A 26526-nucleotide genomic window follows, 5' to 3' on the forward strand; every position below is an offset into this window, starting at 1 on the left:
TATAGTTTTGTATTGGGTTTGAATCGCTCTTGTTTAGACAAAAGGGGAGATGATGGGGAACGTTGTTAGCCAATCATCTTTAAGAGGTGGGTCTTAGTTAAGGCGTAGTTTTGCTGGGACCCAGGGTAAAAGGTGTGCACCTCTAGGTGCTTGCTCTCTCTGTGCCCTTTCCCATGGGACATTGCTGTGCTTGGAATTTTTGTTTCCTGTTTCGTGAGTGTTCCCCTTATAATAAATAAAATATAACTGTTTTATCCTTAGCTAGTCTGGTTATTTCAACATACATGCAAATACCAGTCACACACCACAGGGACATAGTCTCCCATACAGAGTCACATAGACACATGACACTTGTGCCAAGTCACAGACACACTCAATCATACTGTCACAGTGTCTACCTTTCAATCTCTCTCCTCTCACGTGTGTGCTTGAGCATGTGTGCGTGTGCACAAGCACACACTCTTGAACAAGCATATGCAAGCACCTTGCACCCAGCTTACACTGCCTAAGGGACACACGTTTCACCTTTCTCCAGAAGCATGTCCAAAGAGATGTGCCGAGAAAACATACAGCCCAGTTTCTGACAAAGCGCTCAGTGGTGGTGGTGGTGCAGCTCCAGACAGGGAAGGATTAGGAGAGGATACAGAGCTGAAGGGAAAGTCTCCACATGAGTGTGAGGAGAGCTTGTGAGTTCACGGAGCTGAAGGGAAAGTCTCCACACGAGTGTGAGGAGAGCATGTGGGCACACGGAGCTGAAGGGAAACAGTCTCCACACGAGTGTGAGAAGAAAAAATGGCAGTCGGAGGCACAGTGAGGCCGCAGAAAAACTGTTTAATTTGGAAAGTGAGGGTTACACTTAGGGAAGGCCGGGTTCGCATTAACAGGTGTGCACTGTGAAGCCAGACCGGCAGCAAAGGGAGCTCTCTGGACTCCCCATGTCATGCCAAGTCTGAGTCATCATCAAGCACAAATCTGAAGAATCAATGTTCAACGAGCTGACATCTCAAGAATTCTTTTCCAGGGGACATCAAAGAGTGAACCTGAAAGACAGAAGCAGAAAGGTAAAATGTCACGTCCTTCCATCTAAACTCTCATTCTGTACTCACTCCTAAGCACAAGACAGCATTTCAGCCAGACTACAGTAACCAGACACGAGCACTGTGTGAGAGTAGTGTCTATAAAGACAGCGCTCACACCTCCATCGGCAGGAGAGGAGCTGAAGAAAGCAGCATCCAGCTCTCCAACTCAGCAATCCTGGTTCTCATCAGCACCACCGTCCTGCCCAGACTCCTCACAAAGTGCTAGTGCCCAGTGTAAGGACACTCAGGACAGAAGGAAGACCTCTCAAAACTTCACAAAGGGCCAAGGTCTTTAGAAGAAGTGATCTCATTTTTACTTAAAGTAAGTTACTTTGGGTAAGATAGGAAATGGCTGCAGACGTGGCTGGGTTGCTGCCCCGAGCTGGGCGGACTTCTTTCTGATACTAAAACACTTGAGCCTGAGACACCAAGGCCAGCCCACAAAAAAGAAAAGGGGCTCAGGAAGAAAAGCATTTTTGGCAGTAGTTTTCAGAAAACTCAATTCCCAAAGGTCAATTCCCCCTTTTGCAGAGAAGATGTACTTGGTGGGTATTCAAACAACAGGGTTCATGATTTCTGAAATATTAGCTCATCACAACTGGGCCCCGTGGACAACTCAGAAGAGCACTCTCAACTGTTAACAGAGCAAAGACATCACAAACTGCCTGAGAACCTCCTCCCTGATCGTGAGTCACACCAAACGGACGGCACCTACTGAGAAAGGTACAGGGAGGTCCCGTCTTTCACCCAGGCAGACACCTGGGACACTGAAGACCACTGTCTACAGAGGTGAAATTAGTGCCGGGCAGAGCACCCTCCTGGACATGCTCTTCCGCAGCAAGCCCTCTACTCAGACACCTGAACCATCAAATCCATCTTTCCTGGATTCTGATCACCCAATTAAAACTGAAACCGAGGCTGATATAAATCAGACCACTGTGCAGAACTCCCAAGAGCAGGTCGGTCTGATCACGCTCATCTTACAAGGCCCAGATCATAACGTCTGAAAACCAAGGTTGCTCCAGAAATCAACCAGGCTAACCCTCTCATCTTAGAAATGACAAAACTAGAGATTGACATCTTGGACATTTTATCCAGAGCTGTGCTGCCCAACCTAGTAGCCAGCTACACAGATTCAGTAAAACTAGGGGAAGTTATGGCTGGGCTGAGGACGGAGTTCAGTAGGTAGAGTACTTATGGAGTACTCATGACACCATGGGCTTGATACTTAGCATCCATAAAACCAGGCATGGTGACACATGTCTGTAATCCCAGAAGATGGGGGTGGAGGCAGGAGGATCACAAGTTCAAGACCTTCCTTAGCTATATATTGAGTTCCAGGGTAGCCAAGGATTCCAAACAGCCTGTCTAATAAAAAATTTAAAAATTAAAAAATGAAGGAAATTAAAATTTATTTCCTTGGTTAGTGAGTCACTTTTCAGATATCCACCAACCAACATGGATCACATGACTAGTGGTTACTGTTGTGGGTGGTGCAGACCCAGAACAAGGTGCCAGGAGACGAGTCAAGTCTCCCAGTCTGCATTCCCGTACAGCTCTCCTGTACCACAGTAAAGATGCCTGACTCTGCAGAAACACCTAAGGTTCCGTATCCATCTCTTCTTACGAACTTCTCTTTAGTTTTTCCCATTCAATAAAGAAAGCAACTTTAGTATTTTAACAAGCATAATTTAATAGGAAATATATTATAATACATATTATATATGTGCTATATATTATAATAAATATTATAATATATAATTATGTATATGTGTAAATCTAAAAGTCATCACTTATGAAACTTTTGAGTGATGACTTTAGATTTACACATATACAGAGAACAACACCCACATTTAGGCTCCAGGGGTCCACTCTTAAGTGCCCACTAAATCACTTAGTACCAAGGATTAAAGTCAACTGAAATTTGGCCAAGGATGTTTCCTCGTGGTATAACACAGGTGCGAGGCTCTGTCTCCCCCACCACAGGGCACACAAGAAAACCGCATACTGATGTAAAGGTGCATACGGAAGAGATATGAAGCAGAAAAATGTGGGGCGACGGTCGGTTCTATAACACCGCACATTTTATTATTTTATTGTGAACAATCCCACTTTGAAGTTCCACCTTCAATGCCCAGACAGTGGGAATATGAAAAAAGTAACAGGAGAGAGAGAGAGAGAGAGAGAGAGAGAGAGAGAGAGAGAGAAAGGCCCAAATGGAGTCCACAAAACAGTGACCATCATAAACATTGGTGAAAAGAAACTGTGATGAAGGCCAAGCACCCCACTGTACAAGCAGGAAAACCGAGGCTGCTTAAGGGCCCCACCCTCAGGGCTGGAGAAGGCACTGACTTCCAGGACCGGGGTTCAATTCCAAGCACCCACACAGCAGCTCACAACTGTCTGTAGATCCACCTTCAAACCAATGCACATAAAGCTAAATAAATTAAAAAATTCTTTAAAAATAAATAAATAAAAACGTCCCCACCCTCAGGAACCTGGGTGTGCAGTGCAGGCAGGAACAAGAGTGGACACTTCTAAAGCAATGTGACAAATGCAGAATGTGAGAGGTGTGGACCTGAGAGCCCAGACACCAGGGTGACAACTTCGGGTCCCCGGGGGATGAGGACAGGAACAGAATTCCTAGCATGGATCCCCTGAGCCAGGTACAGCAGTGACCTCCTGTAGCCCACACTCAGGAGGCAAAGGAGTGGATCGTGAGTTCAAGGGTAGCCTTGGCCACAGAGCAAAACCATTAGGACTAACCAGTAAAGAATCTCACTTTCCACCCCCCGAGGGGCTAAGGAGCTGAGAAAAGGTTACAGGACCCACTCATCAACTAAAAAATCAAAGATTTGTTGTCCACAGCAGTTCATTGTTGGAGGCAATAAAGGGTCTGGAATAAAGGCAACTGACAAGAAAGGGAGACTCCTGGAAGGCAACCCTGGGTGGTGCTAAGGATTCCCAGCTCAACACTGCCACTGCTGGCCAGAATGCGAAGCACCCGCCAGTCAGCATTTCAGCTCACCTGAGCCTCTGCTGCCCTCCTGTGACTGGGAAGGAACTAGCTTTTGCTGTTCCACCAAAATATAACTCAGCATCTCAGCGAAGGAAATGTGCATCCACTAGGTGGCAGCAGAGCTTAGAGGGTGACGTCTAGGCTGGTAGGTAGCTGCAACACGTGGTCCCACTCCACAGGTGTGTGAAGTGAAGGGAACAAGCCCCTGGCAAGGCTGCAGAATGCATGGGCAGCCCGTTTACATTGGGTTTCATGGTCTGAGTTAATGAGGAGTGACCAGGTCTCTTCCTCAAGGAACAGGTTCTACCAATATACAAACTTGGAGAGCTGGATTCAGAGTCCAGAGCTTTAACCATTACACCACAGGAGCTGGTGCCCACCGCGGGAGCTGGTGCCCACCGCGGGAGCTGGTGCCCACCGCGGGAGCTGGTGCCCACCGCGGGAGCTGGTGCCCACCGCGGGAGCTGGTGCCCACCGCGGGAGCTGGTGCCCACCGCGGGAGCTGGTGTGTAGGCAGCACTAAATGGACTGGGGTGGGTAACTGGGCAGGGGTAGATACTAACATGACGAACCCACATAGATGTACACACATATACATAATTAAAAGTAAAAAATACTATTTTAAAAATTAAGAAAGGAATCTGAAATTGGTCTAGGGGATACCTATACTTGTAATCCCAGCATGGGGGAGGTAGAGGATGGAGGATCAGGAGCCCAGGGTCATCTTCCACTATGTACGGGGTCTGAAGTGACCTTGGGCTACAAGGGACCCCGTCTAAAGCCCAAACAAACAAAAGATGCCTCACAAGGCTCTCTGGATCTCTCAGTACCTGGCCTACAAATGGGAACGGCAAACTCATCTTCCTGAGGCTATTTGAAAATAAAGAGATTGCACAAGCACTCAAAACACCAGTGGGAACTCCTGCTGCTCCTCGGCTCTGCTAAACCACATGGCTTTCACAGCCCAATGACATTTTCTTTTGATCGGCCTTTTCCAGATGGTTTTAAATGTCACCTTCAAATTCATTAAAAATCTGTTATAGATTTTTTTAAACGTGCATTCTCAATTGAAAAAAGAATGGTGGCGCACACCTTTAATCCCAGCACTCAGGGACAGAGGCAGGCGGATCTCTGAGTCTGAGGCTAGCCTGGGCTACAGAGCAAGTTCCAAGATGACAGCCAGGGCAACACAGAGAAACCCTGTCTCAAAAAAAAAGGAAAAGAAAAAGAAAAAAAGAAAAAATGCTAGGCAGCAACATGAGAATCTAGCTCAAAATGTGCTGCCCTATGGTCCCACATTTCATGTCATAGGAATAAGGAAGTCAGCTCCTCTAGTGTCTCATAAATGTTTTCTCAGAGCACTGAGTGCTTTTGCTTTTGCTTTGTTTCCCTACCTTCTGAGTTAGTGTAAAGATTGACCCCACTTGGAAACTACCGTTGGCACCATGAGTACACAGCTAAATTAAAGCCACATAGATGGGACCAATAAATGTGCGGGACGGGGTGGTACATGTCACGTGAAAGATCTCAGGAAAATGTACTGGGCGACCCCGGAGAAGAGATCATTCCACTTTCCTAGGAGCCTCTTCTCTCCACAGAATCTGAACACTGCAACTGGGATTGAAGAGTCTGCATACTCAGAGCCCGTAATTCCCAGCTGAGCAGGTGGCCCTGAGCTGTTAATATCTGCACTACACGGTTTCTGCTGAGCCTGCTTTTTCGTCTGTTCTGTCATAATTTTGAAATACTGAGTTCTTGGGAGCCAAGTCCTCCTCCAATCATGGCAGTGCCAGGAAATAATTTTTCATGATCTGCTATCTTTCTGAACTTTGAAATGTGTTCTGTTCCTTCCTAAATACATACCGTAACTCATCTAGAAAACACCTCAGCAAATCTAGTGAAGCAATCAGAAGGCACAGCTGTTGCAATACCTCCACTGAAGGCCAAAGAGTTACACCTAGTATTCATAAACCCAAGGTGGGCAACACTGGAGGCTCCATTTCCTAGGGACCTTCAAGGCACCCAACGGAAACAATCAACTGGTAACTAGTAAAAGCTGGGATTCACTCATTACTGCTTCTCCCAGACACAGTCACCCTCTTCTCAGACTCCCCCAGCACTTTGCTCAGATCTCTGGTAACACTCTAATCCTGCTATGTTTTAACTATGTGTTTATATGGGTCTTTACCTTACGTAAGACAGCTCAAGCTGACCTCCAACTTGATGTGCAGCTGAGGATGAACTTGAACTCCTCCAACCTTAGCCTCCTGGTACTAACTACTATGTCTGGTTTGTGCAATGCTGGTATTGAACCCAGGGCACTCTACCAAATGAAGCACAGTCCCAGTGTGGTGGTGTGAAAGAAAGTGGCACTATTAGGTATGGCCTTATTGGAGTGGCATTGTAGAAAGTGTGTCACCAGGGGAGAGGGAGAGAAAAGGCTTTGAGGTCTCAGAAGCTCAAGCCAGGCCTAGTGGCTCACGGTCACTTCCTGCTGCCTGTGGATCCAGATGGAGAACTCTCAGCTCCTTCTCCAGCACCACATCTGCCTGCACAATGCCATGCTTCCCGCCATGATGATAATGGACTAAACCTCTGACACTATAAGCTAGTCCCAATTATATGTTTTCTTTATAAGAGTTGCTGTGGTCACAGTGTCTCTTCACAGCAATAGAAACCCTAACTATGACACCCAGTTTTGTTCTTTTGTTTTTGTTTACACTTTTTGAGGTCTCGGCTGTTCACTTTTAAAGGCATTTTCCTTTCCTCTATATTCCTTACTAGGCACCGAGAGATGAGGGAGGGATGGGAGCAGATCAGGTCTTCAAGAACTGAAGCTGTCTGAGGATGGTGGGATGAAGTGGTTCTCAATGTTTCAGTGACTAAAGCATCCCAAAAGTTACCACTACTTAAAATGAAAGTTTTACCTGAACAAACAGAATTGTTTTAACATGGATTTATATGCCATCTCAAGTGAGTGACTAGTTCCTGCTAGAAATGCAGCCCCTGTGAGCACTGCGCACTCTGCAATGCGCCACTCTGGTGTGTCAAGCACTGCGCACTCTGCAATGCGCCACTCTGGTGTGTCAAGCACTGCGCACTCTGCAATGCGCCACTCTGGTGTTCTTGTCTCAGAGCTCCAGTCCTTTTAGTACATGTAGTGTGCAGAGGTTGGTCCTGAGATACCTCCCCTAAAAGGTTATTATTTTCTAAGATTCTCTTCTCCTACCTAGAAACAATGATACTAAACTTTACGGTGCACAGACATTCACTGGTGAGCTGCACGAGCACCAACGCATCAATAGACAGAGGCGCTCATGAAGATGTAACTGCGGTGGAGAGGCTACTGGACTGCTCTGGGCCCATTTCCTCATATATTGATGTGTATGGAAAAACATCCAAGTACTTACCACAGCTTGCAGACTGCTGCAGAAGTGTGGCGGTCTGAATGAGAATGACCACAGGCCCATATGTTTGAACGCTTCCACCCAGTAGGTGGAACTGTTTGAGGACTAGGAGGTGTGCCTTCTTGGAGGAAGTGTGCCACTGTGGATGGGCTCTGAGGTTCTTAAAGCCCATACCATTCCCATTTAGCTCTCTACTTCACGCTTGAGGCTCAAGATGTAAGTGCCCAGCTACTGCTCCAGCGCCATGACTGTCCGCCTGCTGCCAGGATCCCCACCACTACAGTCATGTACTCTGATCCTCTGCAAGCACGAATACCACTTACTTCTACAATTGCCTCTGCCATGACGTCCTGCCACAGCGATGGGAAAGTAACTAATGCAAGAGAGAGGGTGGAGAAGACGTCATCCACTCTGGGAGGGTGGGGCAGAGAGGTTTTCAGTTCTGCCACGGGATCTAGGCCCACTTCTGTTTCTCTACCAGAGTTCTGTAAAGTCTGTTTAGGGGCATGAATGGCTTCAGTGCCCAACAAGGGATGCAGCAAATGATCAGTCTGGTTCCAAATCTTCTCCCAAGTTAATCCAAGTTTATCATTTAAGTTTGAGACACATATTACTAAGTACCAACTGTCACTCGTTCATACTACTCTGAATGCCTAACAGGTAACAACAGCCACACCTAACTTCAATGACAATCAAAATTGGAAAAACTTCAATACATGTAAAAGCAAAGCCTGCAATTTATCATTCTTCAAAAATTTTAGGGTACACACCTGTAATCCCAGCAGGAAGGAGGCTGAGGCAGGAGGCTAACAAGCTTGAGATCTGCCTGGGCTACATAGAGAAAGCCTGCCTAGAACAACAAAAATGAAGGGAAAGTTTTAAATCCTGAGTGTATTTCTTTCACAGTCACTAGTAGAATACACTGCATCAAGCACACTGCACTCTGCACCTTAATAATCTGCAGGACTAAGACATGACTGCCGAGAACAGCAAGCTGATGATCATGCCGACAGCATACACTGAACCTCCAGGAAATTCTGCAAACGTCACAGCACCACAGAACTCTTCCAACTAGGAGCAGAGCCAGCCCCCTCTAATTCCACCTGCTAAAGCCAACCCAACAGGACAAGGCTGTGATCATCACTTACATTCTGCCGACTCCAGCTCCACAACTAAGGACCCGGGAGCAGTTCAGCCAACGAAGTTCATGACGACAAGGTGCAGGATAGTGCTGGCAAAGAGGAAGTCAGCAAAGGCCCGCTCTGGAGAAATGCCTTGGAAATCCGCCTTGTTCTGTGGGTTGATCTGTATTCTCAAGCAAACTGGGTAAGAAACAAAACACAAAGTCATTATCTAGAAGTACAAAACAAATCAGTTCTAATCAATATACAAACACATCCCAAGATGACAATTCTCCTCTACCAAAATGAATGCACACACCCACGATGCATGTACAGGCATGACACCTATGATGTGCACAAGCTAGAAACAGTTCACACCTATTCACAGCACAGAGGGCAATTAGTGCATGTGAACAGAAAAGACGATTTGGCAAGGAAAGGGACTTCTGCTAGATACAAGCTGAATGAATTTCAGTCCAGACGTAAAAAGTACATGCTAGATGATTCCGTATACACAGAACCACATACCAGTGATCCCAGAACTTGGTGGAAGGGCTTGGGGGAGGGGGACACTGCCACAAGTCTGAGACCAGTCTGGGCTAGAGTTAAGATCCTGTCTTAGCGAAGAGGACCCTAAGAGAGACATACGTAGAGCTAATCTATATGGGAAGTAGAAAGAGACAAGATCTCCTGAGTAAATAGGGAGCCTGGGGATCATGGGAGAGGGCAGAAGAGGAGGGGGGGAAGAAGGGAGGGGAGCAGAGAAAAATAGATAGCTCAATATAAACAATTTTCAAAAAAAGATCCTGTCTTAAAAACGCAAAATAAACTATCAAAATAAGTCAAGACAGTGATTTCATCTTTCATGGATGAAGAGGACCGTGTACGGCACGACAGTGTTCTGTCCTGATCTGGGGTAGTTAAATCAGAGAATCTAAAAACCAATCCGGGGGGCTTCTTTGTCCCCAGAGCCCGCCTGCAGCAAGCAGGGTGGGCCCTTTGTCTGCGAGCAAACCAAGCAGCAAGGAGTTTCGATCAGGGCACCTAGTGAGACATCTTTGTGGTGAGTGAGTGCTGCGGCACTGGGGAACAGCCCGCCTACACTTCCTGATCAACCTACAGGGCTACACTGCCCGGTACCTCCTTGCTATTCCTATCCCATCCAGCTTATATCCAGATCTCCCCCCCCTGTTTCTCTCCCCCCTCCCTTCCTCGGTGGCAGAGCGCCTAGTGCTCAGCCTGCTTGGGCGCTGGGTCCTAACCCAAAGCGTAGGGCAAAGGGGAGCTCGGGGGCTTCTTTGTCCCCAGAGCCCGCCTGCAGCAAGCAGCGTGGACCCTTTGTCTGAGAGCGAACCAAGCAGCAAGGAGTTTCGATCAGGGCACCTAGTGAGACATCCTTGTGGTGAGTGAGTGCTGCGGCACCGGGGAACAGCCCGCCTACACTTCCTGATCAACCTACAGGGCTACACTGCCCGGTACCTCCTCGCTACTCCTATCCCATCCAGCTTACATCCAGATCCCCCTACCCCCTGTCTCCCTCCATCCCTGCCTTCTTGGGGCAGAGTGCCTCCATGCTCAGCCTGCCTGGGCACTGGGACTGAACCCGAAGGTGAGTGCAAAGGGGAAGGTGGTAGCTCCTTTGTCTCCATAACCTGCCTGCAGCAAGCAGGGTGGGCCCCTTGTTTGCGAGCTAACCAAGCAGCAAGGAGATCCGAACTGGACTTCAGGAGAAACAGCACGGGGGAGTGACATCACTGGGAAGGTACATCAGTTGGCAAGAAGACCTGATCCTGTAAAAGAAGATCCATAGGAGAATATTGGGAGGAAGAGATGGGGAGACGCCAATGCAAGAATTCACCCAACAATCTGAAAAACAACACGAAACCACCAGAAGCCAGCGACCTCACAACAGGAGGGCATGAACACCTTAATCAAGAAGAAGGAGAAAAAGCTGACTTCATGACAGGGATTGACACCCTTAAACAGCATATAAAAAACGCCCTTATAGAAATGGAGGAGAAGTATAACAGAAAGTTCGAGGAATTGAGTAAATCAGTGAATGATACCCTAGGAAAGCAAGGAAAAACAATCAAGCAGATAATGGAAACAGTTCATGATTTGAAAAATGAAATGGAGGCTAAGAAGAAAACACAAACAGAGGGCCGGCTGGACATGGAAAATCTAGGTAAACGAATAGAGACTACAGAAACAAGCATAACCAGCAGAATACAAGAGATAGAAGAAAGAATCTCAGAGTCTGAGGATAACATAGAGAAAATAAACGCACTGATCAAAGAAAACAGCAAGTCCAACAAACTCTCATCACAAAACATTCAGGAAATGTGGGACACAATAAAAAGACCAAACCTAAGAATAATTGGAGTAGAAGAAGGAGAAGAAGTGCAGCTCAACGGTCCAGAAAATATACTTAACAAAATTATAGAAGAAAACTTTCCCAACCTGAAGAAGGATGTACCTATGAAGGTTCAAGAGGCATACAGAACCCCAAATAGGCTGGATCAAAAAAAAACATCCCCTCGCCATATAATAATCAAAACACAAAATATACAGAATAAAGAAAGAATATTAAGAGCCGCAAAGGAAAAAGGCCAACTTACTTATAAAGGTAAACCTATCAGACTTACACCTGACTTCTCTATGGAAACCATGAAAGCCAGAAGGTCCTGGATAGATGTACTGCAAAAACTAAGAGACCATGGATGCAAGCCCAGACTACTATATCCAGCCAAGCTTTCGTTCACCATAAATGGAGAAAACAAAATTTTCCAGGATAAAAACAAATTTAAGCAATACGTAGCCACAAATCCAGCCTTACAGAAAATAATAGAAGGAAAATCACTAACCAAGGAGTCCAACAAAGACCTCAATAACTCAGACATCTAGAGACCATTCACCAGCGCAACTCAAAGAAGGGAAACACACAAACCCTACTACTAAAAAAGTGACCGGAGTTAACAACCACTGGTCATTAATAACACTTAATGTCAATGGGCTCAACTCACCTATAAAAAGGCACAGGCTAAGAGACTGGATACGAAAACAGGATCCAACATTCTGCTGTCTACAAGAAACACACCTCAGCCACAAAGACAGGCACCTACTCAGAGTAAAGGGCTGGGAAAAGGCTTATCAAGCAAATGGACCTAAGAAACAAGCAGGTGTGGCCATACTAATTTCTAACAAAGTTGACTTCAAACTTAAATCAATCAGAAGAGATGGAGAGGGACATTTTATACTCATAACAGGAAAAATTAATCAGGAAGAAGTCTCAATCCTGAATATCTATGCCCCTAATATAAAAGCACCCATGTATGTAAAAGAAACATTGCTAAAATTCAAGGCAGCCATCAAACCGCACACACTAATAGTAGGAGACTTCAACACTCCTCTCTCACCAATGGACAGGTCAATCAGACAGAAACTTAACAGAGAAATTAGAGAATTGATGGAGGTAATGAAGCAAATGGACTTAACAGACATCTATAGAATATTCCACCCAAAGAGGAAAGAATATACCTTTTTCTCTGCAGCTCATGGAACCTTCTCGAAAATTGACCACATACTAGGCAACAAAGCTAACTTACACAGCTACAAAAAAATATTACTAACCACCTGTGTCTTATCAGACCACCATGGATTAAAGTTAGAATTCAACAACAATGCTACCTCCAGAAAGCCTACAAACTCATGGAAACTGAACAGTCAACTACTGAACCATACCTGGATTAAGGAAGAAATTAAGAAAGAAATTAGAGTCTTCCTTGAATTCAATGAAAATAAAGAAACAACATACTCGAACTTATGGGACACTATGAAAGCTGTCCTAAGAGGAAAGTTCATAGCACTAAGTGCCCACTTAAAGAAAACAGAGAAAGCACATATTGGAGACTTAACAGCCCACCTGAAAGCTCTAGAAAAAAAAGAAGCAGACTCACCTAGGAGGAGTAGAAGACTGGAAATAATCAAACTGAGGGCTGAAATCAACAAAATAGAAACACAGAAAACAATCCAAAGAATCAATGAATCAAGAAGCTGGTTCCTGGAGAAAATCAACAAGATTGACAAACCCCTATCCAAACTAATCAAACGGCAGAGAGAAAATTTGCAAATTAATAAGATCAGAAATGAAAAGGGGGACATAACCACAAACACAGAGGAAATTCAGAGAGTCATTAGATCTTACTACAAAAGCTTGTATGCCACTAAACTGGAAAATGTAAAAGAAATGGACGCTTTTTTAGATAAATACGATTTACCAAAATTAAATCAGGACCAGGTGAACAATCTAAACAGACCTGTCAGTCGCGAAGAACTAGAAGTTGTTATCAAAAACCTCCCTACCAAAAAAAGCCCAGGGCCAGATGGTTTCAATGCAGAATTCTACCAGAACTTCCAAGAAGACCTAATACCTATACTCCTCAATGTATTCCACAATATAGAAACAGAAGGGTCATTACCAAATTCCTTTTATGAAGCTACAGTTACTCTGATACCAAAACCACACAAAGACTCAACCAGGAAAGAGAATTACAGGCCGATCTCACTCATGAATATTGACGCAAAAATCCTCAACAAAATACTGGCAAACCGAATCCAAGAACACATCCGAAAAATTATCCATTATGATCAAGTAGGCTTCATTCCTGAGATGCAGGGCTGGTTCAACATACGAAAATCTATCAATGTAATCCATCATATAAATAAACTGAAAGAAAAAAACCATATGATCATTTCATTAGATGCTGAAAAAGCATTTGACAAAATTCAACATCCATTTATGTTAAAAGTCTTGGAGAGATTAGGGATACAAGGGTCATACCTAAATATAATAAAAGCTATATACAGCAAGCCGACAGCTAACATCAAATTAAACGGAGAGAAACTCAAAGCCATCCCGCTTAACTCAGGAACACGACAAGGCTGCCCACTTTCACCATACCTCTTCAATATAGTGCTGGAAGTTCTAGCAATAGCAATAAGACAGCATAATGGGATCAAGGGGATTCGAATTGGAAAGGAAGAAGTTAAACTTTCGTTATTCGCAGATGATATGATAGTGTACATAAGCGACCCCCAAAATTCCACCAAAGAACTTTTACAGCTGATAAACAGCTTTAGTAATGTGGCAGGATACAAGATCAACTCCAAAAAATCAGTCGCCCTCCTATACTCAAAGGATATGGAAGCAGAGAGGGAAATCAGAGAAGCTTCACCATTCACGATAGCCACAAACAGCATAAAATATCTTGGGGTAAATCTAACCAAGGAAGTGAAAGATCTATTTGACAAGAACTTTAAGGCATTGAAGAAAGAAATTGAAGAGGATACCAAAAAATGGATGGACATCCCTTGCTCTTGGATTGGGAGGATCAACATAGTAAAAATGGCAATTCTACCAAAGGCAATTTATAGATTCAATGCAATCCCCATCAAGATCCCATCAAAATTCTTCACAGATCTGGAGAGGACAATAATCAACTTTATATGGAAAAACAAAAAACCCAGGATAGCCAAAACAATCCTATACAATGAAGGATCTTCTGGAGGCATTACCATCCTGACTTCAAACTCTATTACCGAGCTACAGTAATGAAAACAGGGTGGTACTGGCATAAAAACAGAGAAGTCGACCAATGGAATCGTATAGAAGACCCGGACTTTATCCCACAAACCTATGAACACCTCATTTTCGATAAAGGAGCTAAAAGTATACATTGGAAGAAAGAAAGCATCTTCAACAAATGGTGCTGGCACAACTGGATGTCAACCTGTAGAAGAATGAAAATAGACCCATATCTATCACCGTGCACAAAACTCAAGTCCAAATGGATTAAAGACCTCAATATCAGCCCGAAAACACTGAACCTGATAGAAGAGAAAGTGGGAAATACCCTACAACAGATGGGCACAGGCGATCGCTTCTTAGGTATAACCCCAGAAGCACAGACATTAAGGGCAACATTGAATAAATGGGACCTACTAAAACTGAGAAGCTTCTGTAAAGCAAAGGACACTGTCACTAAGACACAAAGGCAACCTACTGACTGGGAGAAGATCTTCACCAACCCTGCAACAGACAAAGGTCTGATCTCCAAAATATATAGAGAACTCAAGAAACTAGACTTTAAAATGCTAATTAACCCAATTAAAAAATGGGGCGCTGAACTGAACAGAGAATTCTCAACAGAAGAAGTTCAAATGGCCAAAAGACACTTAAGGTCATGCTCAACCTCCTTAGCGATCAGGGAAATGCAAATCAAAACAACTTTGAGATATCATCTTACACCTGTAAGATTGGCTAAAGTCAAAAACACCAAGGATAGCCTTTGCTGGAGAGGCTGTGGAGGAAGGGGTACCCTCATCCATTGCTGGTGGGAATGCAATCTTGTGCAACCACTGTGGAAGTCAGTGTTTCGGTTTCTCCGGAAATTCGGGATCAACCTACCCCTGGACCCAGCAATACCACTCTTGGGAATTTACCCAAGAGATGCTCTATCACATGTCAAAAGCATTTGTTCAACTATGTTCATAGCAGTATTATTTGTAATAGCCAGAACCTGGAAACAACCTAGATGCCCTTCAATGGAAGAATGGATGAAGAAAGTATGGAATATATACACACTAGAGTACTACGCTGCGGTAAAAAACAATGACTTCTCGAATTTTGCATGCAAATGGATGGAAATAGAAAACACTATCCTGAGTGAGGTATCCCAGACCCAAAAAGATGAACATGGGATGTACTCACTCATAATTGGTTTCTAGCCATAAATAGGGCTCACAGAGTCTACAATAGGCGAATCTAAAGAAGCTAAGTAAGAAGGTGAACCCAAGGAAAAACATATAGTTATCCTCTTGGATAAGGGAAGTAGACAAAATTGACGGGGAGATAAGTGGGATCTTGGGGGTGGGGTGGGATGAGGGTTAGGGGAGATGGGGAGAGAAAAGGTAGAAGGGAACGAGGGGGGACTTGGGGAAACAGGAGGATCGGGATAAAGGAAGGTTGGATAGGGGAGCACGGAACCACAATTCTTAGTTAAGGGACCCACTTTAGGGTGGGCAGGAGACTTGACCCTAGAGGGGCTCCCAGGTGCCCAAGCTGAGGTCCCCAGTTAGTTCCTTGGGCAGCTGAGGATAGGGAACCTGAAATGACTCTACCCTAGAGCAATACTGACGAATATCTTGCATATCATCCTAGAACTCGCATCTGGCGATGGATGGAGATAGAGACAGAGACCCACACTGGAGCACTGGACTGAGCTCCCAAGGTCCCAATGAGGAGCAGAAAGAGTGAGAACATGAGCAAAGATGTCGGGACCACGAGGAGTGCACCCACCCACTGAGACAGTGGAGCTGATCTACTGGGAGCTCACCAAGGCCAGCTGGACTGTTACCAGAAAAATCATGGGATAAAACTGGACTCTCGGAACATGGCGAACAATGAGGGCTGATGAGACGCCAAGGACATTGGCACGCGGTTTTGATCCTACGCAATGTGCTGGCTTGGTGGGAGCCTAACCAGTCTGGATGTTCACCTTCCTAGATATGGATGGAGGGGGGAGGACCTAGGACTTACCACAGGGCAGGGAACCCTGACTGCTCTTTGGACTGGAAAGGGAGGGGGAGAGGAGTGGGGGGAAGGGGAGAGGGGTGGGAGGAGGGGGAGAAGAGTGGGAGGAGGGGGAGAAGAGTGGGAGGAGGGGGAGGGAAATGGGAGGCTGGTGGGAGGAGGGGGAAATTTGTTTTTTTTTTCTTTATCCTCCTTTTATCAATAAAAAATTAAAAAAAAAAAAAAAAAAAAAAAAACCAATCCCAAGCCAGGCAATGATGTGGCACCCCCATAGCCCCAGCACTGCCCCGGCAGATGGAGGAGGGATCCACGGCATGTCACCCTTCGCCACAGCAAGTTCAAGGTAACCCTGACTACGTAAGACAACTAAAAATAGGGCTGCGAGACCACTTACTGATAAGGGCATTGCCAACAAGCCTTGCAGCATGCATGCACACATACAATAAATAAAACTGCAAACACTAAATAGGAAATGCATTAAATTAGATACTTTTACAATGTCTTGCTGTTTTTTGTTTGGTTGGTTTTAGTTTTCCTAGACAGGATTTTTTTGTGTGTAGCCTTGGCCATCCTGGAACTCGCTCTGTAGACCAGGCTGGCCTTAATCGGCCTGCCTCTGCCTCTGCCTCCCGAGTGCTAGGATTAAAGGTGTGCACCACCACTGCCTGGCTCACTTTTATAATCTTAACTATCATTTATTAAAGGAAAAATAAGGGGGGAAAATGATATGTCAGATGCTAAAACTAAACTTATACACAGATATATCTCCCCAACCCTAAGAACTCTCTTAAAAAGATAAAGGTGTCCAATTGTACCTACGTGGGGCTATAATACAGCAGTAACAAAAGTTGGGCTGAATGACAACCCCATGAAACACTAAACACTCTCTACAAGATATTTGCATAATACACGGCAGAGACTGTAAATATAGCCACTTGTCTGCTCTTGCGGACCTCATACCATAGATAATTATCTTTGATAAAGTTCTAGCAGCCGCCTATCCATTTCAATAGACGGCAGAAGACCCAACACAAGATTCCTGACTGATCTCTCCGGCCACATTTCTGTATCCCTGAAGTCTCTAACAAGGCAGCAGCCAGTCACCCAGACATGAAAAGAAGCTTCAGGGGTATTCTCTATTCAAACACCTTTACGGCTGCAATAAAAAGTAAAATAAAATCACACCTGCTTCAGGCTACCATCCGCTCCAGCAGTAACAAAGAAGAGTCCACCCAAAGGAGACGATAGTCACACTGGTGCTCCAGAGTTCATCACCATAGCAACAGTTTCCACCACCCCAGGCACAGACAGACAGCACTGGTCTTTGTGAGGGACACTGACTGGAGTAAGGGAAACTTAAAACCTTGCTGTGAAAGGTCAGGTTAGACCACCTTCTGGGGAAGCAACTGTAATGTTATTTAATATTTAAAATGTTTCTCTTTTGACTAAGGAATGTGACTAACAAAACAAAGTATGTTTGTAGATGTGAAGGAAAAAAGAAAAAAGGAAATGGTCCAAATGTCATCAAAGGGAATAATTATACTACAGACCTGAGATGAAATCCTATTAATTGTTCAGAACGAGGTAAATTCTCTATACACTGAAAATAAAGCTATCCACTTTCACTGAGTGATAAGCCAAAAGCACTCACTCATTCTAGGTCCCTTTCTGCATGTGTCTGTGGTATTGTATATATTGTGTGTATATGTTCATGTGTGCACACATACATGTGTCTGTGATGTTGTATATATTGTATGTATATGTTCGTGTGTGCACACATACATGTGTCTGTGATGTTGTATATATTGTATGTATATGTTCATGTGTGCACACATACATGTGTGGAGACCAAAGGTTGAATTCAGGAGTTTTCCTCATTCATACCCACCTAATTGTCTTTTCAAAGATTTACTTTTAGGGTGTGTGTGTGTGTTTCTCTGTACGCTATCTCTGTGTGCCCTGTGTGTCCAGGTGCTCCTGGAAGCCAGAAAAGGGAAATGGATTCCCTGGAGCTATAGTTACAGGCAGCTGTGAGCCTTGGATGTGGGTCCTGAGAGCCAAACTCAGATCCTCTGGAAGAGCAGGGAGTGACCTTAACCACTGAGCCTCCACCCACTTTACTTTTGAGGCAGGATTTCTCCCTGAACCTGCAGCTCATGGATTCAGCAGGGTTTGCTGGCCAATGAGCTTCAAGGGTCTGTCTGTCTTTTCCTCTTCCCCCAGCTTGGGCTCCAGACATTCCTGGGAGTGCTGGGGACCCTAACTCAAGCTCCCTGTGCTCTTGCAGCAACTGCTCTGCCTCGGGTCCCATATTGCTCTTTCTAAAACCTTAGCTTTTATATATAATTGTTATGTTCATACCCTTATTTCACATACAAATATTCTATCACTTGGTAGCAATCTGACGGAAACTCCGGAGATAAAGACACAGAACTGCTAACAGCAATGGGATAGAAAATGAGGTCGTGTTTGGAGTGCCTATAAGGGAGCAGTAGGAAAGCCCTGTGAGGGTGGATACAGCCATGGGCTGATTTAACCCTAAAATGACCATAACTTCAATTCTGTAACAGTGCACAAATCAACCCCACAAGCATCCAATGTACCTCAGAGGTCATCAGGACTAACATCCCATTTTTGAAAAGACGTTTATTCTATGTGTATGGGTGTCTTGCCTACACATATATACACGCATTACATGTCTGCCTGGTGCCAAGGAGGTTAGTAGACAGCATTAGATCCCCAGAACTGGAGTCACATGAATGGTTGTGAGCCACCATATAGGTACTGGGAATGGAACCTCTGGAGGAGCAGCCAGTGCTCATAACTGCTGAGCCATCTCCCCAGCCCTCCCAACACCCCATTTGATGCATAAAATGCCTATGTCAGCTGAGTTTTTTTTTTTGGTTTTGTTTTGTTTTTTTGCCAACATGACATATAGAGTCAGCTGAGAGGAGAGAACCTCAACTGGAGAATTGCCTCCACCAGAATAGCCTACGGGCAGGTCTTTGGGGGCATTTTCTTTCCTTTTTTACTTAAAAAAAAATTTCATTTTACTTTATTTATCTGGTGGTTTGTCTGCATGCGTATCTGTGCAACACTTGTGTGCCTGGTGCCCTAGAAGCCAGAAGAGCATGTTAGACCCCCTAGGAGTGGAGTTACAGACAGTTCTAAGTAGTCATGTGGATGCCAGGAATTAAACGTGGGCCTTCTGGAAAAGCAATCAGGGCTTCTAACTGCTGAGCCACCTCTCCAGCATTTTTCTTAACTAATGATTGATATGGGAGGACCCAGGCCACTACAGTCAATACTACACCCACCCTAGGCAGATAGTCCTGGGTTGTATAAGGAAACCAGCTGAGCAAGCCAGGGAGAGCAAGCCAGCAAGTAGCGTTCCTCCACAGTCTTTGCTTCAGTTCCTACCTCCACGATCCTGCTTTGCCTTCCCTTGATGATGCGCTGTAATGTATAAGCCACACAAGCCCTCCCCAGGTTGCTACTGGTCATAGTGTTTACTACAGCAAAGCAAAGCAAAGCAGGACCCTGTCTGAGAAGTGTGGGAGAAAGGTGTGTGGAGGAGCCTCCAAGAATGGCCTGGGAGTTTCTGAAGGATACTTACCATGCCCGGGGACAGATAAGCTGCCCCGTGAGAGGTCAAATCCCTCCAGAACCTATGCTACTCATAAACATGCCACATTCCTCAGAGGCTTTGGACACAAAAAAGGTAAAGAAACACTCTTAAAACATGTTTGCTTCAGAAATGGGCCTTCAGTGTCTCCCAGCACTTCCAAAGATGGGAACAGACTCTTTCCCGAGGCAGCGCCCCCCCCCCCCCCCCCCCCCGGCAGTTCTGGTCCATCCACTCTATGCTCGTTTACCAAGCATCCTTCTAGGCACTGGGAACATGGCACAGAGCCAGCCAGGAGTCCGGCTCCCATGGAACTTAGTTTGTGGAGACAAACACACGTGCTCCAGTCATAAGTCAGCAACCAAACAAGAACATTCTGGCAGAGCACACACCGAAGAAAATGGAGCAGGATGAGAAGACTAGAAAACGTCTTTTTAAGATGCTACTAAAGCCCATGTTTGAAGCCAGCCACAGCTCTGGGACAGAGCAATCAAGACAGTAAAATCAGTCTTGACACATCTTAGGCATAACAAGTCAGAGACACCACATAGCGGTGACCAAGTCTCAGGAAAGAGTCTGCACTTAAAGGGCAGTGTAACCGCACCGCAGGGTCCGAGCTCCTGGTGACACAAACGACTCACATTCTTTTAAGTTAGAACGGCAACGTGAAGAATGGCTTGTAGGACTGGAGATGAGTGACCTAGGAACTGAAGAGCTCAAGGTCAAGCAGATAAAAATGGGGCAGAAATGAAGAGACAGAGGCACTCTATATTCTGGAGACGACAAAAGCTGGCGGGAATGTGGGGGTCAAGGGAAACTATGGGATCAAGAGAGCCTCCCGGAATCTGGCTGAACAGTCTACTCAAGGCTGACACTGTATGCGGCTAGTGAAGAAGCAGATGGCGGGAAGGATCTATTTGGGAAATATAAACTAGAGAGACAGAACAGCCATCAAGAAGAGAAATAACATCAGGAGCTGGGTTTACTAATTTGAAACTCAGAGGGCAGGCCCGAACTGAAAACATAAATAACGCGATAACTGTTAGCGCACAGATGGAACTTAAATTCACCGCCGGTAAGAAATGCAAAATGAAACACCCAGCATAACGGGGAGGGAAAGGTGGTAGGTGAGAAAGAGCAAGGCAGCTGAGCTAAATGCTAATGGTGAGCAGTGAGGTGAGGTGAGGGAGATGCTCTCCGTGTGGTATCAGGGTAACAGAGTCGGATGTGGTGGGAACAGACACAGGAGGCAGAGCTGAGGACTAAGCAGGAAAGGCAGAAACAGCAACTATTTCTTCAGGAAGTTCTATGACGACAGAGAAGAAATAGTTGGCTGCTAGGCGTGGCTGGGGTTAAAGGGAATTTTTTGTTTTGTTTTGCTTTTTTGTTTGAGACAGGGTCTCTCTACATGGCCTTAGCTGGCCTGAAACTCACTATGTAAACCAGGCTGGCCTCAAACTCACAGAGATCCTCCTGCCTCTGCCTCCCAAGCGCTAGGATTAAAGTGTGCACCACCATGCCTGGTTCAACTTTTTCAAATTAGACAACATTAGAGCATCTTTACAAGATAAGAATGATTCAAGAGAGAGAAAATCCATGATGCTGAACAAAGAGATAACTCAGAAGTCATCCGGCCACAAGAGGACACGAGCTCCCCTGAGTAAGCGGAGGAGCTGGCAGCTGACAAGAGAGGGACATGACACCCCAGTGGGAAGCAGAGAGCACAGGCACGGGGCAGGCGGCCGCTGAGATTCAATGGACGATGAAAGGGCTCCTGGCCACGTTCACTCTGCTACTGAAAACCAAAATAAACCGTGAATACAGCTAAAGGAACGCAGAAAAGTGTGAGAGGTCAGAAGCACATTTTGGGAAAGTGAACACACTAGGGACACAGCAGGACCACTGGGCGGGCCGGGCCCCAGCTGCTCCCATCCTCACCAGAGCTGCTTCATTCACTGTCTCCAATTCCCTTCAAGTGCAGGGCCGCATCTGTGCTCCTCACAGGTGAACATGCAGCACCCGAGCAGAGCCTGGCAAACAGCCCTCCATGCTCCTTAAATTAAGACAAGGGCCACAGTTAACACGCACAGTGCTAAGCAAGGATGCGGGGCTGGAAGCATTGCCCTTGCCTTCTAACAGACACTCCCAAATCTAACAGACACTCCCTCAAGTAGCCAGACCCCAGTCCACATAAGCCAATGACTCCTTTAAGACAGAAAATACTCTGGATTAGTCTCCTTGTTTCTCAAACTCAAATTCCTTTGGGATTTCTTAACTGCGATACTAAAACTTTGTTTAGTAAATGTCTTAAATTTATTGTTTGTGTGTGTGCGTGCATGTTTATATTAAGTGTACAGATGTGGTGTGTGTGCATAGTGTATGTATGTGTGTGTAGATGCACATGCCTGTGCGTGCATACTTTCAAAGGCCAGAGGCCACCAAGTGTCTGCTCTCTCTCACCTTTTGAGACAGGGTCTCTCACTGAACCTGAGCTGGCAGTCAACAAGACTCAGCAATCCACTTGAAGCTCAGTGATGGAGTACTTGCCTACTAAGACGTATTTTTAGCCATACTCATTTTAAGGACAGACTTAACTACTTCCCACTTACCAGTAGTTGAAATGAGCAGATTTCAGTTAGGTAAAAAAAGGAAACTAAGAAAGCTGCCAACACTGGAATGTTAACTCAGAAGCGACAGATGTCCCTCCTCGAGGGAGGGCTAACCATAAGATAAACAGTCTGCTGCGAGAATGAACCAGGAAAGGAAAATTACTCCCTCAAGGTCCTTTAAAAAACCTATTGCACTATACTGTTGAACAAGCTCATCCTGGCGGCCAGTAACCTCCACCCCCTTCCCGAGACCCTGATAAGTCGCCCAGCCATGAGGAGACAGAAGACACCACCGTGTCTCATCAGACTTTTAAAAGTTTGACGGCAGTGTTCTAAACTGATTTAAAACATACTGACCAATTTCCAAGAGCAAATGCACACATGCACAGATGGAGAGTCAAAGCGAAAGAGCATCCTCCTCCAACTCATGCAACAACTTACAAGTCTGTCCTTTACTTCCAAAAAAGAACTGCTGTGGATGGCTGCCCGTGCGTCCACTCACGATTCACTTAGTGTAGTGTAGGCAAGTGGAGGAGCGAGGATGACTTGCAGAGGTCAGTTCTCTCCCCTCATCACGCAGGTCCCATGGGTCAGACTCGGTGGTTTCAGGCTTGGTGACAAGCACCTTCACCCACCGAGACATCTCACCGGCCCATGTTCTCGTGTTTAATTCTCAGATGATCTCCTATAGTAATAGGTCTGACACCCAAAGCTTGAGCATTCAGCACCACTTGGTCCTTCAAAATCCTCCAACGTGATTTCCTACAACTTCCCTTCACCAGTCAAACTGCCCCTTCCATTGTCTTCCAACAAAAAACACAGGGAGAAAAAATCAAAACAAAACTTCAGCAGGTATAAGATTTCCTGTCTCAACAATAGGAACAAAGGCTAAACAGCCAAATTTCAAAATTTTCATTAAAACAAGTTACCAGACAATGGTCTGGGCTAGCAAAAGAGGTTGGATTTAGTAAACTCAATGCTACCAAGAGAAACATGGCAGCCAGGCTCCTGGCACACATCCTTACATCTCAGTAAGTAAAGGGACATGGATCTCTGTGAGCTCAAGACAGCCTGACCAGCAGTTCTACCCAGCCAGGGCTACACACTGACACACTGTGCAGAAAAAGATGGGTGGACAGACGGATGGACGGACAGACGGATGGATGGATTTGAGGATTTAGCTCAGGGGCAAAATGTCCCTGAGTTCACAGGGGCTGGGGGATGCAAATGATAACTTTCTGCAGCAACAATGAATGATCAGAAATTCTTCATTTCTCTCATTCTGTTACCTAAAAGATTTGGAAATCTACTCGCTACTGACTCCAATCTCACTACTAATAAAGTCCTCCCTACTAATAATGTCCTCCCTACGAGTAACGTCCTCACTGCTGACACCGTCTCACTACTAACAGTGTTCTTTCGCTAAGCAGTCTATTCAATAACAAGCCATACAGCTCCCACTGGAACCTGACAATTCTAGCCTTAACAGGCACAAAAAACAGGCCTGGGAGCTGAAGAGCTACCTCAGTTGGTAAAGTGCCTGCATCAAAGCATAAGGACCCGATGGCTCAGATGCCCAGCATCCATGTAAAACCTGGTATGGTGGCATTCACATCTGTAACTGTAGAGCTAGACAGAACGGGGGGGGGGGGGAGACAGACAATTCACCACACAACAGGAAGACACCCCCCTCAGGCTCTCTGGCCAACCAGCCAGTCCAGTCTAGCCAATGAATGCTGCTGCTCTTTGACCTCCATATATGCACGCAGCATACAGACATGTACTGACACTTCACCATACATTATATATACATAGAGACCCACAAAGAATATTTTTGAAAAGAAAGATTTAAAAAAAAATAGCACTTGGCATAAGCAAAAACCATCTGCAAAAAAGAAAACGAAAAAGCCAAACTCTTTGACCTTATCATGCAAACCTAACTTTTCAGCAGATCACTCTTTTCTGCGTAGTCCTGGGAAGCCAGCATTACCCAGAGGCTCTTGAAGACGGGGTAGTTTCAACAGAAGGCTTATTTAAAATCAGCTTCCAGTCCTGCTCTGTTTTCTGTACTTCCACAACCAGAGACAAAAATAAAAATAAAAAAATCAGAGGTACTCAGCAAAGCTCTTTCTCCTGGTTGGTTAATATCATTGTGAACAGTACTGGGTACAGTAAAGAGGTGTGTCAGGTCTGGCTGATGGTACTAACATACCCCAAGAAACTTGACCAAAATCCAAAGACTGTGACTACTGACAAGCTAACTTTGCAGCTCTAACTCTGACTGGGGCACAAGTCATGATGTCCTGAGGCCTATTTAAGTTCTGAAAAGCGGAATTATCCCCAGTGCACCTGAGCTGGCAGTGTGAATGTGTACATGTGATGTGAGATCTATGGTAAGAAGGTATCCCTGTAAATCAAATGTCCAGAGAAATCCAATACTATATTTTTGTCTGTACCTAACCAGGTCTAATTCACTGGAGGGTAAGGGTGGGGGCAGAAAGCAACAGCTAAAAATCCCCCAAGACACTGCTGACCACCATCCACTATAACATTCTTGAGCCAAACCTATTCCCAGGATTCACTCAATTCCATGGAGCAAGAAAGGTCAGGCTTCAGATGAATTCGTGGAGCCAATCCTCATTAAATCTGGAAGTCTACAAGATTACCAAATGCAGAAGGCCAGAAAGAAAAGCTAATACACAATTGTATGAGTAAAAAAAATTGAGCTCGGGGATGAGAAACACAGGGAAACATCAACCATAAGAATATGTGGGTGCAACTAAAAAGCCAGCACCCAAATAGCCAGCGTCACAAGCAATAACCAATATTTACATCCCTATACCTGCCTTCCCCTGGACGGCATGGGGATTAGGCCAAGGTGACAGAAATGGCTCGGGGTTGGCTTTTTCATTTAAGGGTCTACCAACTTTAAACTTGTATTAAAGCTACATCGAAGTTGCAGCAGGATGTTTCCTTAAAGAAGTATTATTAATTGCGGTGGATCACCAGAAGAAAAACGTGTCTTTACATCTTCAGTTCCAGCTCCTAGGTAACTGTTTGGCATTAGAAACGTAACAGCATTTCTGAGCCTGTTTCCTGAATCCCAAGAAAAACATGCGTGACTTCACAAGCGACGGCCATCTACAAACTGCCAAAGGGCACTGTGAGGACGGCGCTGCGCGCCAAAGTGGAACACTCCTGCCAGCACACAGAATCATTCATTACCCGCTAGGATGAAGCTGCCCACACAAGAGATGAAGCCGGAAAGGAAAGAGTTGAAGGGGAAGGTGCCCACGAGGAGACAGTAGCCGAACTGCAGCGCCCCGGTCAGCAGTATATAAAGGAGATAGGCGTCCAGCAACTTCAGCCGCTGCGGAGTGGTGCTCAAGTACTCATCCAGGAACCGCGAGATGACGGACACCACCGACGCCGACATGACGAACGCAGGACACTCCGACCACCGGACGACCACAGCGGGATGGGGCTCGCGCGTGCGCGCTGGCGGGCCCTAGCCACGCCCACGCAGGCGTATAGGTCGGCCTGGGCGCGTCACAACTAATGCGCAGGCGCAGAGTGCATCCCTAGACTGAGAACTACAGCCGGAAATAGATTAGTGCGCCTGCGCCTGGGCTTTCGTTGAGCAGGAGACGTGTACTATACCCTTACTTCCGCCCTGCATTTGTTGACGCCCACTGTTGCTCTGGAGACGAGATTTGTGACAGGAACAGGGGGAAAGGTTTTACCGCGGACAACGTAGCTTACCAGAAAGTTCCGGCTCTCTTTGATCCCATGTCCTCAGTGGTTAAACGTGGGACTCTGCTTAGAGACCAAGCTGGCGGTCTAGGGATCCAACCTGCCTGGCCCTAATTCCCTTAAACGCTCTGTCTGCAGAAGCCTATGACAGATCGTTAGAGAAGTCAAGCTCCTTCGCATTGAGAACTATGTATATCCGGGGCAAGCGCCAGTTTACACTGGCGAGTGAGGGTTGACCTCTACAGGATCCTGAACTGGAAGGCCGGATCTGGCCCTACGAAGAACCTAAGCCAGCAGGTATTCATTCATTCGACAAACGTTT

The 26526-nt window shown here is 45.6% G+C and overlaps 1 protein-coding gene across 1 annotated transcript; it reads right to left on the bottom strand.

Moving 5' to 3' along the window:
* Positions 1-811: 811 nt before the first annotated feature.
* Dad1 (defender against cell death 1) lies at positions 812-25970 on the bottom strand. Its single transcript, XM_075949119.1, has 3 exons — positions 25677-25970; positions 8654-8827; positions 812-1040 (listed from the first exon to the last, which is right to left on the bottom strand). The coding sequence occupies exons 1-2, from the start codon at positions 25885-25887 to the stop codon at positions 8697-8699; spliced, it is 342 nt and encodes a 113-aa protein (XP_075805234.1). The 5' UTR covers positions 25888-25970; the 3' UTR covers positions 812-1040; positions 8654-8696.
* Positions 25971-26526: the final 556 nt, after the last annotated feature.

The sequence above is a fragment of the Microtus pennsylvanicus genome, chromosome 15, assembly GCF_037038515.1.
Source record: "Microtus pennsylvanicus isolate mMicPen1 chromosome 15, mMicPen1.hap1, whole genome shotgun sequence".
Taxonomy (NCBI): domain Eukaryota; kingdom Metazoa; phylum Chordata; class Mammalia; order Rodentia; family Cricetidae; genus Microtus; species Microtus pennsylvanicus.